Source organism: Chelonoidis abingdonii, chromosome 17 (assembly GCF_003597395.2).
Source record: "Chelonoidis abingdonii isolate Lonesome George chromosome 17, CheloAbing_2.0, whole genome shotgun sequence".
NCBI classification, from domain to species: Eukaryota; Metazoa; Chordata; order Testudines; family Testudinidae; genus Chelonoidis; species Chelonoidis abingdonii.
The window spans coordinates 41,748,482-41,762,882 of NC_133785.1; the positions used below are offsets into that span (position 1 = coordinate 41,748,482).

The 14,401-nt window shown below is 52.2% G+C and overlaps 1 protein-coding gene across 8 annotated transcripts in view; it reads right to left on the reverse strand.

Moving 5' to 3' along the window:
* Positions 1-14,401, reverse strand: part of PLXNB1 (plexin B1) — a 281,915-nt gene that overhangs the window by 12,918 nt on the left and 254,596 nt on the right. For all 8 annotated transcript variants that reach the window (XM_075073224.1, XM_075073226.1, XM_075073222.1 and 5 more), the window contains one exon: positions 10,633-10,793. In XM_075073224.1, the coding sequence (XP_074929325.1) occupies positions 10,633-10,793 (161 nt within the window). The remainder of the gene's footprint in view (positions 1-10,632; positions 10,794-14,401) is intronic.

Genomic DNA, 14,401 nt, shown 5'->3' on the forward strand with positions numbered 1-14,401 from the left:
GGTGGTTCCGGTGGAGCTGCCGCAGCCGTGCCTGCGGCAGCTCCACCAGAGCCGCGGACCAACGGACCTTCCGCATATACGACTGCAGCAGGTCCACCGGAGCCGCCTGCCACCCCCCTCGGCAAAATGCCGCCCCCTGAAAATCCTGGCACCCTAGGTGATTGCCTAGTTCGCCTCAATGGAAGCGCCGGCCCTGAGCCTTGGTAACAAAATGAAGGAACTAGAACTATTGGGTCTCGTGTTGTTTGACGTCTCTATTAATGACCTGGATGTAAGAACAGAAAGCTTACTGATCAAATTTGTAGATGACAACAAGCTAGGGGAGGCTTTGGAGGATAGAGCTAAGATTTAGAGGCATCTTGATAAATTGGAGAACTGGGCTATAGACAACAAAATGAAATTCAACAAAGACAAATGTAAGGTGCTACCCTTAGAGAAGAAAAACCAAATGCACAGAGTGAGGGATAACTGGCTTGGCAGCAGTGCTGCTGAGAAGGGTCTGGGTGTTGTGGTGGATCACAGCCTCAACATGAGTCAACAATGCGATGCTGCTGCAAGAAAAGCAAATGCAATTTTAGGTTGTATTGACAGGCATAGCATGCAAGGTGATAGTACTGCTTTATTCGGCGCTGCTTAGGTCTCAGCTGGAGTACTGTGTCCAGTTTTGGTTACTAATGTATAGAAAGGATATAGAGAAACTGGAAAGGATCCAGAGGCAAGCGACAAAGATGATCAAAGGGATGGAATGCAGCCATACGAGCAAAGGCTGAAGGAACTGGATGTGTTTAGTCTGGAAAACAGGGGAGTGAGGGGGGATATGAAAGCGGTCTTCAGTTATTTAAAAGGCTACCATGAAAAAGATGGAGAAAAACTATTCCCTCTTGCCACAGAGGGCAGGATAAGAGGCAATGGATTCAAACTACAGCATAGCAGAGTTAGATTAAATCTCAGGAAAAAACTTCCTAACTGTAAGAACAGTAGGGCAATGGAACAGATGCCTCGGGAGGTCATGGAAGCTCCTTCACTGGAAGTTTTTAAAGGGAGGCTGGATAGCCATCTGTCTGGGATGGTTTAGACACAAAAAATCCTTCATCTTGGCAGGTGGTTAGACTAGATGACTCTTGCGGTCCCCTCTAACCCTGTGATTCTATGATGCTATAATTCTAAGTGAAATCACATATTATAGAGATAACAGAAACACAGTGGAATAGTAGTCATGGCTGGAGCACAGGTATTGAAGGGTATGTACTGTTCAGGAAAGACAAGAATAAAAGTAAAGGTGGTGGAGAAACTCTGTATATTAATGATGACATAGACTGTAAAGAAATTAGAAATGATGGAATGGATAAAATGAATCTGTTTGGGTCAAAATCACTTTGGGGAAGAAAGGTACTAGAGGTTCCCCTGGGCTAGTGCTTAGGGTGTGCTACAGACCCCCAGGATCTGATCTGGATCTGGATAGAGACCTCTTTAATGTTTTTAATTACATAAATACTATTGGGAATTGTGTGATTATGGGAGACTAAATTCCCAGCTATAGACTGGAGGACAAGTGCTACTAATAATTTCAGGGTCCAGATATTCCTGGATGTGATGGCTGACAGATTTCTTTACCAAATAGTTGCTGAACCAACAAGAGGTGATGCCATTTTAGATCTGGTACTGGTGAGCAAGTAGTGGGGGCCTCACAGAAGAGCTGATTCTAGAATGCAACCTTGGTTCAAGTGATCATGAGCTAATTCAGTTTAAACTAAATGGAAGAATAAACAAAAATAGATCTTCAACTAGGGGCCTTGATTTCAAAAGGGATAACTTTAAAAAATGAAGGAAATTAGTTAGGGAAGTGGACTGGTCCAAAGAACTCAAGGATCTAAATGTGGAGGAAGCTTGGAGTTTAAGTCAAAGTTCATAGAATCATAGAATATTAGGGTTGGAAGAGACCTCAGGAGATCATCTAGTCCAACCACCTGCTCAAAGTAGGACCAACTCCAACTAAATCATCCCAGCCAGAGCTTTGTCAAGCCGGGCCTTAAAAACCGTGAAGGATGCAGATTCCACCACCTCCCTAGATAACCCGTTCCAGTGCTTCACCACCCACCTAGTGAAATAGTGTTTCTTAATATCCAACCTAGACCTCCCACACTGCAACTTGGGACTGTTGCTTCTTGTTCTGTCCTCTGCCACCACTGAGAACAGCCTAGCTCCATCCTCTTTGGAACCCACCTTCAGGAAGTTGAAGGCTGCTATCAAATCCCCCCTCACTCTTCTCTTCTGCAGACTAAATAACCCCAATTCCCTCAGCATCTCCTCGTAAGTCATGTGCCCCAGCCCCCTAATCATTTTTGTTGCTCTCCACTGGACACTCTCCAATTTGTCCACATTCTTCTTGTAGTGGGGGGACAAAAACCAGATGCAATACTCCAGATGTGGCCTCACCAGTGCTGAATAGAGGGGAATATGTTGATGAGGCTTTCCGGGACACTGTAGAATTGTCCCACCTCCGGTCAGACAGCCCCTGCGCTGTTGAGGAGGATGAAAGGCCCAGGGAAGCAGANTAGGGTTCTGTGGCCTGCTTTGTGCAGGAGGTCAGACTAGATGATCATATTGGTCCCCTCTGACCTATGAGTCTATAACATGATGGATAGAGTTGTTTTGTTCGAACCAACATGTACCAGGTGAGAGGTAGCACCCTAACACGTAGAGGGGTTGTACCTCAATACGTCAAGCGTGATGTGTAATTTGTTTGTACTTGTGTATAAGAATGCATCCCTGAGGAGTTGGCTGAGGGGGCTGTGGAGAGTCCTGTCACTGACTGGCCGGTCCATTGTCAGGGGGCACATATTCGTAGTACGTCCTCTAGAGTCTGCTGGAAACTATTACTGTGCTTCGTTTGACAATAAACCTGGCCAGGTGCTTTCATACCTTATTGGAATCTGTGGTCATTGGGGGTTCTTTCCGGGTCTGCTGTGCCAGCAATCTGCAGAACCGGGGCAGCACACAGAGGGAACACATGCACGCAGCCAACTGTTATCGTCATTGAACAGAACAGAGCACCATACCAGTGACGTCTGATGACAACTGACTTCTGAGCTAACAAGCTTTGTGTGATGCTGTTGACCAGTAAGCCCTTCTGCTTTACAACTCTGGCTGAGAGGCACCAATGTCTGTAGAGCTGGGGTGCACGGCCCTCTGGTTTCCCCCACCAAAGGGAAGTGTGTGAAGGGAACAGGGATGCTGAATGCTCCGAGGTCAGACTGGGAAGGATGTAGCCAAGGAGGCTTTTTGTCCTGGACAGAGTGCCCTGAGGAGAGCCATGCTACCAAGTCCTGGCTGGCTTCACACGGAGCAGTTCCAGAGCATCAGACCTGTGATTCCATCACACCTGTGGACAGAGGATCGTGCGGTGGCCTCCCCATGGCATGCAGATGTCCCCAACAGAAATGTCATTGAGAAGGGCTATCGAGGTGGACTGATCAAATGACCAGTCACTCCCGGAGTAGGATCCACCTCGGAAGCTTTATAGCAAGCTAGCATACATCCAGATACCCACAGATTCTCTAAATTGAGATCAGCTGGCCTCTCATCCTCTTAGCAAAGGAATCCTGAAAGGCTTAGTTCTGTCAAGGTGAAAGGTGAGTGCTTGCCTTACATCCAGAGTACGGAGACTAACTTTTTCCCTCAAAGAATGAAGCTTTGGGTAAAAAACAATGGAAGTTGAATGTCCTGGTTGATATGAAACTCTGAGGAGACCTTAGGCATGAAGAAAATAAATATATTACCGTATGTGCAACGTGCCCAGTCATTTGATGGCGTCAGCATCAGCTAGGTGGAGATCTGGTAGCCCACCACCAAAATAAGTCAGTAGGCACTCATCAAAACTATACAACATAGTCTGATGTTTACCACAGCTGCATCGCGGGTCATTTAAAAAAAACATTTAAAGAGATTGCAGCCAATCACTGGCTGCACAGTTGCTCTCTCCTGTTCATTGATAACCACAGGTGCCTTGGCAGAAGAGAGGATGAAGGCATTGGATCACCTTACCATTGTAGAATTTAGTGATGGTTGGGGAGGTGAGATCAATAATCCACTAGCTTGCCCACCATTCTGTCTGTCTGGCTACCATAAACGATGTTTTGAACAAGTAGCAGAGGAATGAATATGTAGCCATAGACTCAAAATGGAAGTTCCTTAAAGTGTTGTGAGAGAATTTGATGTGTGCTGGTCACAATCTTTCACTGACAGCATATACCACCAAACAGCTGTGAGAAACAAACTAAGCCTAAAACAACAAAGAAGCTACAAAAACAGTGCACACTACTCTGAACTGTCTCGAGACAAAGGTGGCTTAGAAGGAACTGGAGCAGTGGCGAGTTTGCGCTTCCCTATATATGCTCACAACAGAGCGCGAGGATGTCTAGTGTCCAGGTGTGGCCCTATAGACACTGCTAACGAAAATCTCCAATCGACAGTTCATGGGTGCACTCATCCTACAGTAGAGCACCCATAGGGACATATACTCAAAGAAGAACAAAGGTAATTTCACACACACTACTCTGCATTTCACCTCCCCCAATCCATCTCTTCTGTTTCTCTGCAATGGAAAAAAACGGTTACCCACCTTTTAATAACTGTTGTTCTTCGAGATGTGTTGTTCATGTCCATTCAAAGCAGGTGTGCGCGCACTGCGTGCACGCCAGCTGGAAGATTTTCCCCTAGCAGCGTCCGTAGGGTCGGCCCTGGTGCCCCCTGGAGTGGCGCCACTATGGCGCCCTATAAAGGCGACCCTCCACCCCCTCAGTTCCTTCTTGCCGGCACTCCGACAGAGGGGCAGAAGGGTGGGTATTGGAATGGACATGAACAACACATCTTGAAGAACAACAGTTACTAATAGGTGGGTAACCGTTTTTTCTTCTTTGAGTGGTTGTTCATGTCCGTTCAAAGTAAGTGACTCACAAGCCTAACCTTAGGTGGCGGGGTCGGAGATCACTGCTGACTGGAGTACTGCATGACTGAAGGCTGCATCATCCCTAGCCTGGTGCATGATGGTGTAGTGGGACGAGAACGTGTGGATGGAGGACCACGTGGCTGCTCTACAAATCTCCCGAGTCGGGATCTGAGCCAGGAATGCCACAGAGGAGGCCTGCGCCCTAGTGGAGTGGGCCGTGACTGGAGGGACAGAGGTCTTAGCTATGCGGTAGCATTCCCGGATGCAGGTTGCAATCCACGAAAAAATACGCTGAGAGGAGACCGGGAGCCCTTTCATCCTATCTGCCACTGCGATGAAGAGTTGAGTCGAGCATCTGAACGGCTTGGTACGCTCGATGTAAAAAGCTAAGGCCCTGCGGACATCCAGGGAATGTAACCTCTGCTCCTCATTGGAAGAGTGTGGTTTCGGATAAAACACCGGGAGAAAAATACCTTGACCCATGTGGAACTGTGAGATGACCTTGGGTAGGAAAGCTGGGTGAGGTCTAAGTTGGACCTTGTCCTTATAGAAGACCGTGTACGGGGGCTCGGATGTTAACGCCCTGAGCTCCTATGCCCTCCTGGCTGAGGTGATCGCCACCAGGAAGGTGGTCTTATACGACAAGTACAACAGGGAGCACGAAGTCAGAGGCTCAAAGGGAGGCCCCGAGAGGATGGAGAGGACCAGATTCAGGTCCCAAGCCGGGGCCGGCTGACGAACATGCGGAAATAGCCTGTCCGTACCTTTGAAGAAACGCCTGACCAGCAGGTTCGCAAACACCAAGGTACCCCCTCTCCCAGATGGAAAGCCGAGATGGTCGCCAAGTGAACACGAATCGAGGAGAAGGAGAGGCCCAGTTGTCTGAGGTGGAGCAAATAGTCTAGGACAATGGGGATTGGGACCTCCAGCGGTTTGTGACCTCGCTGACCCGACCATATGGAGAAGCGCTTCCATTTGACCAGGTAGGTGGCTCTAGTTGACGGTTTCCTACTACCGAGCAGCACTTGTCTGACCTGCTGGGAGCACTGCATCTTCACTGGGTTCAGCCATGGAGCATCCATGCTGTGAGGTGAAGGGATTCTAGGTTTGGGTGGTGAAAGGAGCCCCAGTCCTGCGTGATCAGGTCCGGGAGCAGGGGCAGCGTCAGAGGCACCTGAACGGACATGTGTAGGAGTGACATGTACCAATGTTGGTGCGGCCACGCTGGAGCTATCAGGATTACCCGTGCGTGATCCCTGCGAATCTTCAAAATCATCCTGTGTATCGGGGATCAGAGGAAAGGCGTAGAGCAGACCGACCCCCAAGACTGTAGGAGGGCGTCCGACAGAGACCCTTGACTGCGGCCCAGGAGGGAGCAGAATCGTCGGCATTTTCTGTTTTCCCTCGAGGCGAACAGATCTAACTGGGGAAAGCCCCAGAGCTGGAAAATTGAGCGTACCATGTCCCATCGGAGGGACCACTCGTGACCCCAGAACGAGTGGCTGAGGGTGTCCGCCAAACTATTTTGCTCCCCCGGAAGGTAGAACGCTGTCAGGTGGGTAGCACTGTGGACGCAGAAATCCCACAGTGCGAGGGCTTCCCTGCACAGGGGAGAGGAGCATGCACCCCGTTTGTTGATATAAAAAACTGCCGACGTGTTGTCCGAGAGGACTGAAACACATCTGCCCACTAGGTGGGACCGGAAGGTCAAACAAGCCAGGCGAACTGCTCTCAGCTCCCTGACATTGATATGCAACTCGAGGTCCTCCGGCGACCACAAGCCCTGCGTCCTGAGGTGTCCCAGGTGCACTCCCCAACCCCGATCTGAGGCATCCGTTACCAGGGAGAGGGAGGGTTGAGAGGCAGTGAAGGGGACATCCATGTACACTTTCTGTAGGTCGAGCCACCACGGCAGCAAGCTTAGCACCAAGCGGGGAATGGACACTACTGAGTCCAAGGGGTCCCTGGCTGGGCGATAAACTGTCGCTAACCAGGACTGTAGCGGGCAAAGCTGGAGTCTGGCGTGATTCACCACATAGGTGCACTCTGCCATGTGACCCAACAGTCGGAGCCAAACTTGTGCCGTGGTGATTGGGGCGCGGTGCAGTCCGAGAATAAGCTCGGAAATCGCACGGAACCTGGATTCAAGCAGGTACATCCTGGCATGGGTGGAGTCCAGAACTGCTCCTATGAACACTATTTGTTGCATTGGAGACAGGGTGGACTTGGCTTTGTTCAAGAGGAGGCTGAGATTGAGGAAGGTCCGTCTGATGAACAACACCTGGGTCTCCACCTGCTCCTTGGAGCGGCCCTTTATGAGCAGTTGTCCAGGTAGGAGAATACCTGGATGCCCCCCGCCTGCGCAGGAAGGCCGCCACGACTGCCATGCACTTCGTGAAGACCCTTGGAGCAGCTGACAGGCCGAACGGGAGCACTGTGAACTGTAGATGGGCGTCGGCCACGACAAATCTGAGGTATCAACGGTGTCGGGGAATTATGGCAATGTGGAAATAAGAGTCCTTTAAATCGAGGGTGGCATACCTATCTCCTGGATCCAGGGAGGGAATAACCGAGGACAGGGAGACCATGCAGAACTTGAGCTTTCGCACAAACCTGTTCAGCTGCCACAAGTCTAGGATGGGTCTCAGACCCCCTTTTTCCTTTGATATTAGGAAATACTGGGAGTAGAAGCCTTTGCCCCTGAGCTCCCGGGGAACTTCCTCCACCACCCCTGCCTCCATGAGGGACTTCACTTCTTGACTTAGAAGTTGCTCATGAGATGGGTCCTTGAAGAGGGACGGGGAGGGGGGCTGGTGGGGCGGGAGGGAGGAGAACAGGATAGAATATCCCCTCCCCACCATGCGGAGTACCCAGGTGTCCGACGTGATTTGGGACCAGGCACAGTAGAAGGGGGACAGACATGACTCAAAGGTAGGGGCAGAAGGATTCATAGTCTCGAGAGGTAGGTCGCCCTCGACCGTTACATCAAATAAGGGGTCTAGGCCCTGATGGTCTCGATTGACTGGATGCCTGGCCGGGGGGGGTGGAGTTGGTGACGCCTCCTGCCATTTCTGCCCCGCCTGCGCCCCAGCTCCTGGCGAGTCTGAGGCTGGTAGGGGCATGGGGCCGTCTGCGACCTAAACTGCCTGCGCTGGGTCGCAGGGGTATGCAAGCCCAGCGAGCGAAGCATGGCCCACGAGTCTTTTAGACTATGCAGACGCTTGTCCGTCTTTTCTAAAAACAACATCTGCTCCTCGAAGGGGAGGTCTTGAATGGTCTGCTGGACCTCATAGGGCAGGCCCAAGACCTGGAGCCAGGCTCCCCGCCGCATGACCAGGCCCGTGGCCAGGGTAAGTGAGGCTGAGTCCGCCACATCTAAGGCAGCCTGGAGAGAGGCTCGGGAGATCGGCTTCCCTCCTCCACTAGGGCTGAGAACTCTGACCTCAAGTCCTAGGGAAGGGGCTCCGTAAACTTCGACATGGCTGAACACGTGTTATGACCATATCAGCTTACAACTGCCTGTTGGCTGGCAATGCGGAGTTGTAGGCTTGCTATGGAGTACACCTTTTTGCCAAAGAGGTCGAGTCTTTTAGCGTCTCTGCTCTTTGGCGTTGACCCCTGAAACCTTTGACGCTCCCATTGGTTGGCTGCATCCACCACCAGGGAGTCCGGGGGGGGGTGGATATACAAGTGTTCGTGTCCTTTAGAGGGGACGAAATAGTGCCGCTCCGTCCTCTTGGCAGTAGGGGCCAGTGAGGCTGGCGTTTGCCCTAAGGTGCAGGACGTATCCGCTATTGACTTTATCAGCGGGAACGCCACCCTGGATGGTCCTGAGGGAGCCAGGATGTCTACTACAGGGTCCACGTCCCCCTCGATTTCCTCAGCTTGGATTGCGAGGCTCTGAGCTGCTCGCCGGAGCAGTTCTTGGAGGATTTGAGTGTCCTCCAGGGCCGGTGCCGCAGCTGTGCCTGAGACTGCTTCGTCTGGTGACGAAGACGAGGAAATTACATGGATCGGCCCTTCCTCTGGTGCGTGCAGACCTTAGGGCACACAGTACTGTGGTTGTGGGGCTGGTTCCGATTCTAAATGCGGCACTGCGACCGGTAGCAGGGTTGCCAGAGAGCGGCTTGGCGTATTGGGCAGTGCCTGCTGAGCCCGAATTGTAGCTGCTGCCGGTGACGCTGCCCGGCTAGGGGGTGCTGAACTTGGATATGGCACACCCCTGCCCAGCGACGGTGTCGGTGGAGGAGGCAGCTGCGCCGGGGCCACTGATGCCGAGGAGACTGAGGCCGACCTTGAACGAGGACCAAATGCCTGGCCTACCGACTGGTGGTAGGACCAGGGGGTCCAAAATGGCCATTGTGAGGGCAGATGCCATTGCTGCTGCCACTGTGGGTAACGCTGGTGACTCGCCCCTGAAAGTAATCTCCTGCTCTGCGACCGGCTGGAGCGATAGGAGTCTGCCTCTGAGTCTGAGGTCTCTGTGTACGAAGACCTGGGGGGAGCTGCACCCGGTGCCGTTGGAGAGCGGTGCTGCATTGGCGGGGAGCCTCTTATCTGGTCCGGTGCCTCCTTAGCGGCGCGATGCGGGGAGGGAGGTGACAGCATGGCCGGCTTGTCCCTCGATTGCACTGGGGACAGGCCATGATAGGCAACTCCCTATAGTGCAGGGAGGCTGGTGCCAAGAGTCCCATCAAGTCTGAGGCCGCCTCGAACGCCTTCGGTGTCGAAGGGAGGTGCAAGTCTCCGCTGAGGTCCGGGGATCTAGGCTGGTCCGGACTCAACCGCCCTCTCTGCAGGGTGGGAGTCGACAGAGCATCCGAGGGCTGTAGCCCAGCCTGTCCACTTGCACCCACGGACAGCGTCGGCCTCGTGTCCTGGTGGGGTGACCGTTCCCTCACAGGCTCTCTTTTCTTAGCGGGCACCGGCGACGGTGAGCGGTGCCGCACTGAGGCCGACTTCCTATGACCCGACTCTGTCCGGTGCCGGGGTGCTCCACACCGAGGAAGACGTGCTGGGCACCGCGTTGGCCGGTTCCGGGTCTGAGGGTGGCCGCAGGGCAGCCTCCATCAGGAGGACTCTAAGTCTCAGGCAGAAGCCTCTGCAGATAGAGCACCGGTCCTTTTGGTGGCTTTCTCCAAGGCACCTCAAACAAGAAGAGTGCAGGTCACTCTTGGGCATGAATTTGCTGCAGTCCTTGCAGAGTTTAAACCCGGGGGACCTAGGCATGCCCCAGCGGGCAACAGAAACGTGGGGGGGACCCCCCAACTACCAAGAACTATATACAATGACCTAAGTAAACTAACTGTAACGTAACTATATACATGGACTATACACAAGGATAGGACACTGCTAACTTGCTATGCGCAAGAGAAGTTTCAGCTAGCCGTCACCGGCGGTAAGAAAGAACTGAGGGGTTGGAGGGTCGGCGGGCCCCTTTATAGGGTGCCGTAGTAGCGCCACTCCAGGGAGCGCCAGGGCTCACCCTACGGACGCTGCTAGGGGAAAATCTTCTGGCTGGCGTGCACGCGGTGCGCGCACACCTACTTTGAATGGACATGAACAACCACTCGAAGAAGAATAGGAGCTGCCAGCACCATGTGACCACCAGCAAGTACTCCAGGGACCACAGTTTGAGATTCTCTGCTCTAGGGAATTGTCAGGCTGCAACTTTGGTTCCATACCTATTTGTCTTCCAGATATGAATGGTCTCAGGGTCCAGAATTCCATGATGCATTGCTTGGTCATCTAACAGGTCAAAGAAATACTTGATAGCCAGAGGGACAGGGCGGCTGGTGCTGAGGATCACTTGGAACAAGTCATCCACAAATTTTTGCAGGGTCCCCTGTGGACAAGCCAAACAAAGATAATGCAAAATGAATAGGAAGAACGTAAACAAATTTCAGCAGTGGGTAGGGAAAAGGTTTTCATAGATTCCCTGACCAGAAGTGATCACTGTGATCGCTTAGTCTGACCTCCTGTATAACATAGGAGAGAGAACTTCCTCAACGTAATTCCTAGAGCAGATTTTATGGAAAAACATCCAATCTTAATTTAAAAATTTCCAGTGATGGAGAATCCACTACAAATATTGGTAAACTGTTCCAATGGTTAATCACCCTCACAATTAAAAATTTACACTTTTCAGTCTAGTTTCACCTTCCGGCCATTGGATCACGTTAGACCTTTCTCTGATAGACTGAAGAGCCTCATATCACATATTTGTTCCCCATGTAAGTACTTATAGACTGTAATCAAGACACCTTCTCTTTGTTAAGCCAAATAGACTCAATGAGCTCAATCTATCACTATAAGGCAAATTTTCTATTTCATCATTTTTGTGGCTGTTCACTGAATCCTCTCCAATTTATCCACAGAGTTCTTGAATTCTGGGCACTAGAACTGGACACACTATTTCAGCAGCAGTCACACCAGTGACAAATATAGATGTAAAATAAAACACGGTTACTCACCTTTGTAACTGTTGTTCTTCGAGATGTGTTGCTCATATCCATTACAGTTAGGTGTACGCGCCGCGCGTGCACGTTCGTCGGAAGACTTTTACCCTAGCAACTCCAGCGGGCCAGCAGGTCGCCCCCTAGAGTGGCGCCGCCATAGTGGGTAATATATACCCCTGCCGGCCCACCCGCTCCTCAGTTCCTTGCCGGCTACTCCGACAGAGGGGAAGGAGGGCGGGTTTGGTGAATGGATTATGAGCAACACATCTCGAAGAACAACAGTTACAAAGGTGAGTAACCGTCTTTTCTTCTTCGAGTGCTTGCTCATATCCATTCCAGTAGGTGATTCCCAAGCCTTAATGTAGGCGGTGGGGTCGGAGTGAAAAATGGCAGAATGGGAAAACTGCTGAGCCAAAGGCTGCAGTATCTCTGACTGTTGAACCAGAGCATAAATGCGAAAGCAAGGGTATGGACCGAGGACCATGGAGCTGCGCGACAGATCTCTGTGGTAGGTACACGAGTCCGTTAGCAAAGGCGGCAGATGAAGCCTGAGCCCTGGTAGAACGCATGGTGATGTGGCTTGGGGAAATGTGAGCCAAATCATAACAAGTGCGGGTGCACGTCATCACCCAAGATGAGATCCACTGAGAGGAAACAGGTAGGCCTTTCCTTCGGACTGCTACTGCGACCGAGAGTTGGGCGTGTTACAAAATGGTTTTGTCCGCTCAACATAAAAGCGAGCGCTCTACAGATGTCCAGGGAGTGCAATTGTTGTCCCCGTCACGGTTGAGTGTGGTAACATGAAAGGCCGAAACCACCTTAGGGAGGAAAGCCAGGGTGTGGACGAACTGCACCCTTGTCTTTGTAAACATAAAGTATGGCGGAACCACCATAAGAGCCCTGAGCTCGAAGACTCGTCTGGCCGATGTAATGGCTACGAGGAAAGCTGTCTTCCAAGACAGGTATAGCAGCGAGCAGGTCGCTAACGGGTCGAATGGAGGAGACATAAGTTGGGTTAAACCCAGGTTGAGGTCCCAGGTTGGGGCTGGGCGGCGTACCTAGGGTGTATGCGCTCCAAGCCCTTGAGGACCCCGAAACCATAGAGTGTGAGAACACAGAACGACCACCTTAGCCTGGATGGAAGTAGAGATGGCTGCCAAGTGTACCTTCGGCGGCGAACACCGCTAGGCCCTGCTGTTGCAGGCCGGAGGGTAGTCCAAATAGAGGGGATCGAGACCCCAGCAGGAGTAAGATTTAAGCGTTTCGCACCTGTAGGAGAGAAGCTTCCACCTGGCCAGGTACGTTGACCAGGTGGAAGGCATCCTGCCACCCTGATAGTCACGTAGGAGCCACACCGTGAGGTGAAGAACTGCAGGTCCAGGCGGCGAAGTCTGCCGTGGTCCTGAGGTACGAGGTCTGGGTGGAGTGGCAGGGTAATTGGGCAGGCTATTGACAGGCCGAGCAACGTGGCGTATTAGTGCTGCCTGGACACGCTGGAGTGATCATGATGATGCGCGCTCTGCTCCTGCGAAGTTTGAGCAGGACCCAATGAGCCAGGGGAACGGCGGGAAGGCATAAAGGGTGTTGGCCCTTCCACGGCATGAGACAGCGTCCAAGATCGGTCCCGGGAGAGAGACCTTAGAAGGAGCAGGAACCTCGACATTTCCCGTTCTCGCGGTAAGCGAACAGGTCCATATGTGGGGGGAAAAACCCCACTTCTGGCCACAAAATGCATCACATCAGGCAGGGCGACCACTCATGAGACAGGAAAACCCTGCTGAGTCGATAATTTGCCAAGGAGAAAGGATGCTACCAGATTTATCGAGTGGGCTATGCAAAAAGTCCCAGAGATGGATGGCCTCCTGACAAAAGGAGGAGGACCATGTCCCTCCCAGGTTGTCTATGTAGTACATGGCCGTTGTGCTGGCTGTAAACACTGAGAGACGCTATCGCCACCTCGCAGCTGCTGCTGGAACCCCTGGCACGCCAGGCAGACTGCTCTCATCTTGAACATTGATGTGGAACGCCAGCCCCTGAGAAGACCAAAGGGCCTTAAGCTCGAAGGTTACTGAGGTGAGCACCTGAGCTGAGAGATGACGCCTCCATCGTCAGGACAGTGAGGGCTGGGGCGGATAGAGCGGCATCCCTGCCCACACCAGGGAGGGAGTTTAGCCACCTTCTAGGGAGCCTAGGATGCTCAGGGAAATGGTGACTATGGTGACCATTGGGCCCTATCTGGCGGTACGCCGATTTGAGCCAAACTTGGAGATGACAGAGCAGAGCTTAGCGTGTTTTGGTTACAAACTAGCAAGAAGCCGTGGGACCCGGGAGACCGAGACAAGTGGGAACCAGAGTGGATGTTTCCGTAGTGACCATCAGGCCTAGACATGTGAATAGGTCCTTGACGATGCCCACACGCTGAGTGACTTGTGTCTTGGAGTCCCCCCTCCTCAGATAAGCCAAATCGCCCAGATACGGAAACGCATATCCTGACGTCGGGAGGTGGGTGGCGACTACGGCCACACACTCGGTTAATGCCTGTGGGGCTGTAGCAAGGCCAAACAGCAGGACCGTAAACTGGAAGTACCAACGGTTGGCTAGAAAGCGGAGGTATCTCCTGTGCGGAGGGAAGATGGCAATGTGAAAGTACGCGTCCTTCATATTGAGGCGGCATACCAGCCTCCAGGATCTAAGGACAGGATAATGGTTCCCAGGATGCCATGCGGAACTTCAACCTTAACATAAACTGGTTGAGTCCTCGTAGTGTAGGATAGGTCTGAGACCTCCGTACGAGTCGGGGATTAGGGAATAGTTGCCCCCTTCGTCCATCGGCGTCTGCGCCTCTTGTAAGAGGAATTATGCCCGAGAGGAGTCCCTGAAGAGGGACAGGGTTGGAACAAAATTGGAGGTGGCACCCAAACTCCACCATGTGCAGGGGACCGCGAACTGAAGTTAACTGGGACCATGCCAGAGGAAGTAGGAGTGGTAAGCAGCT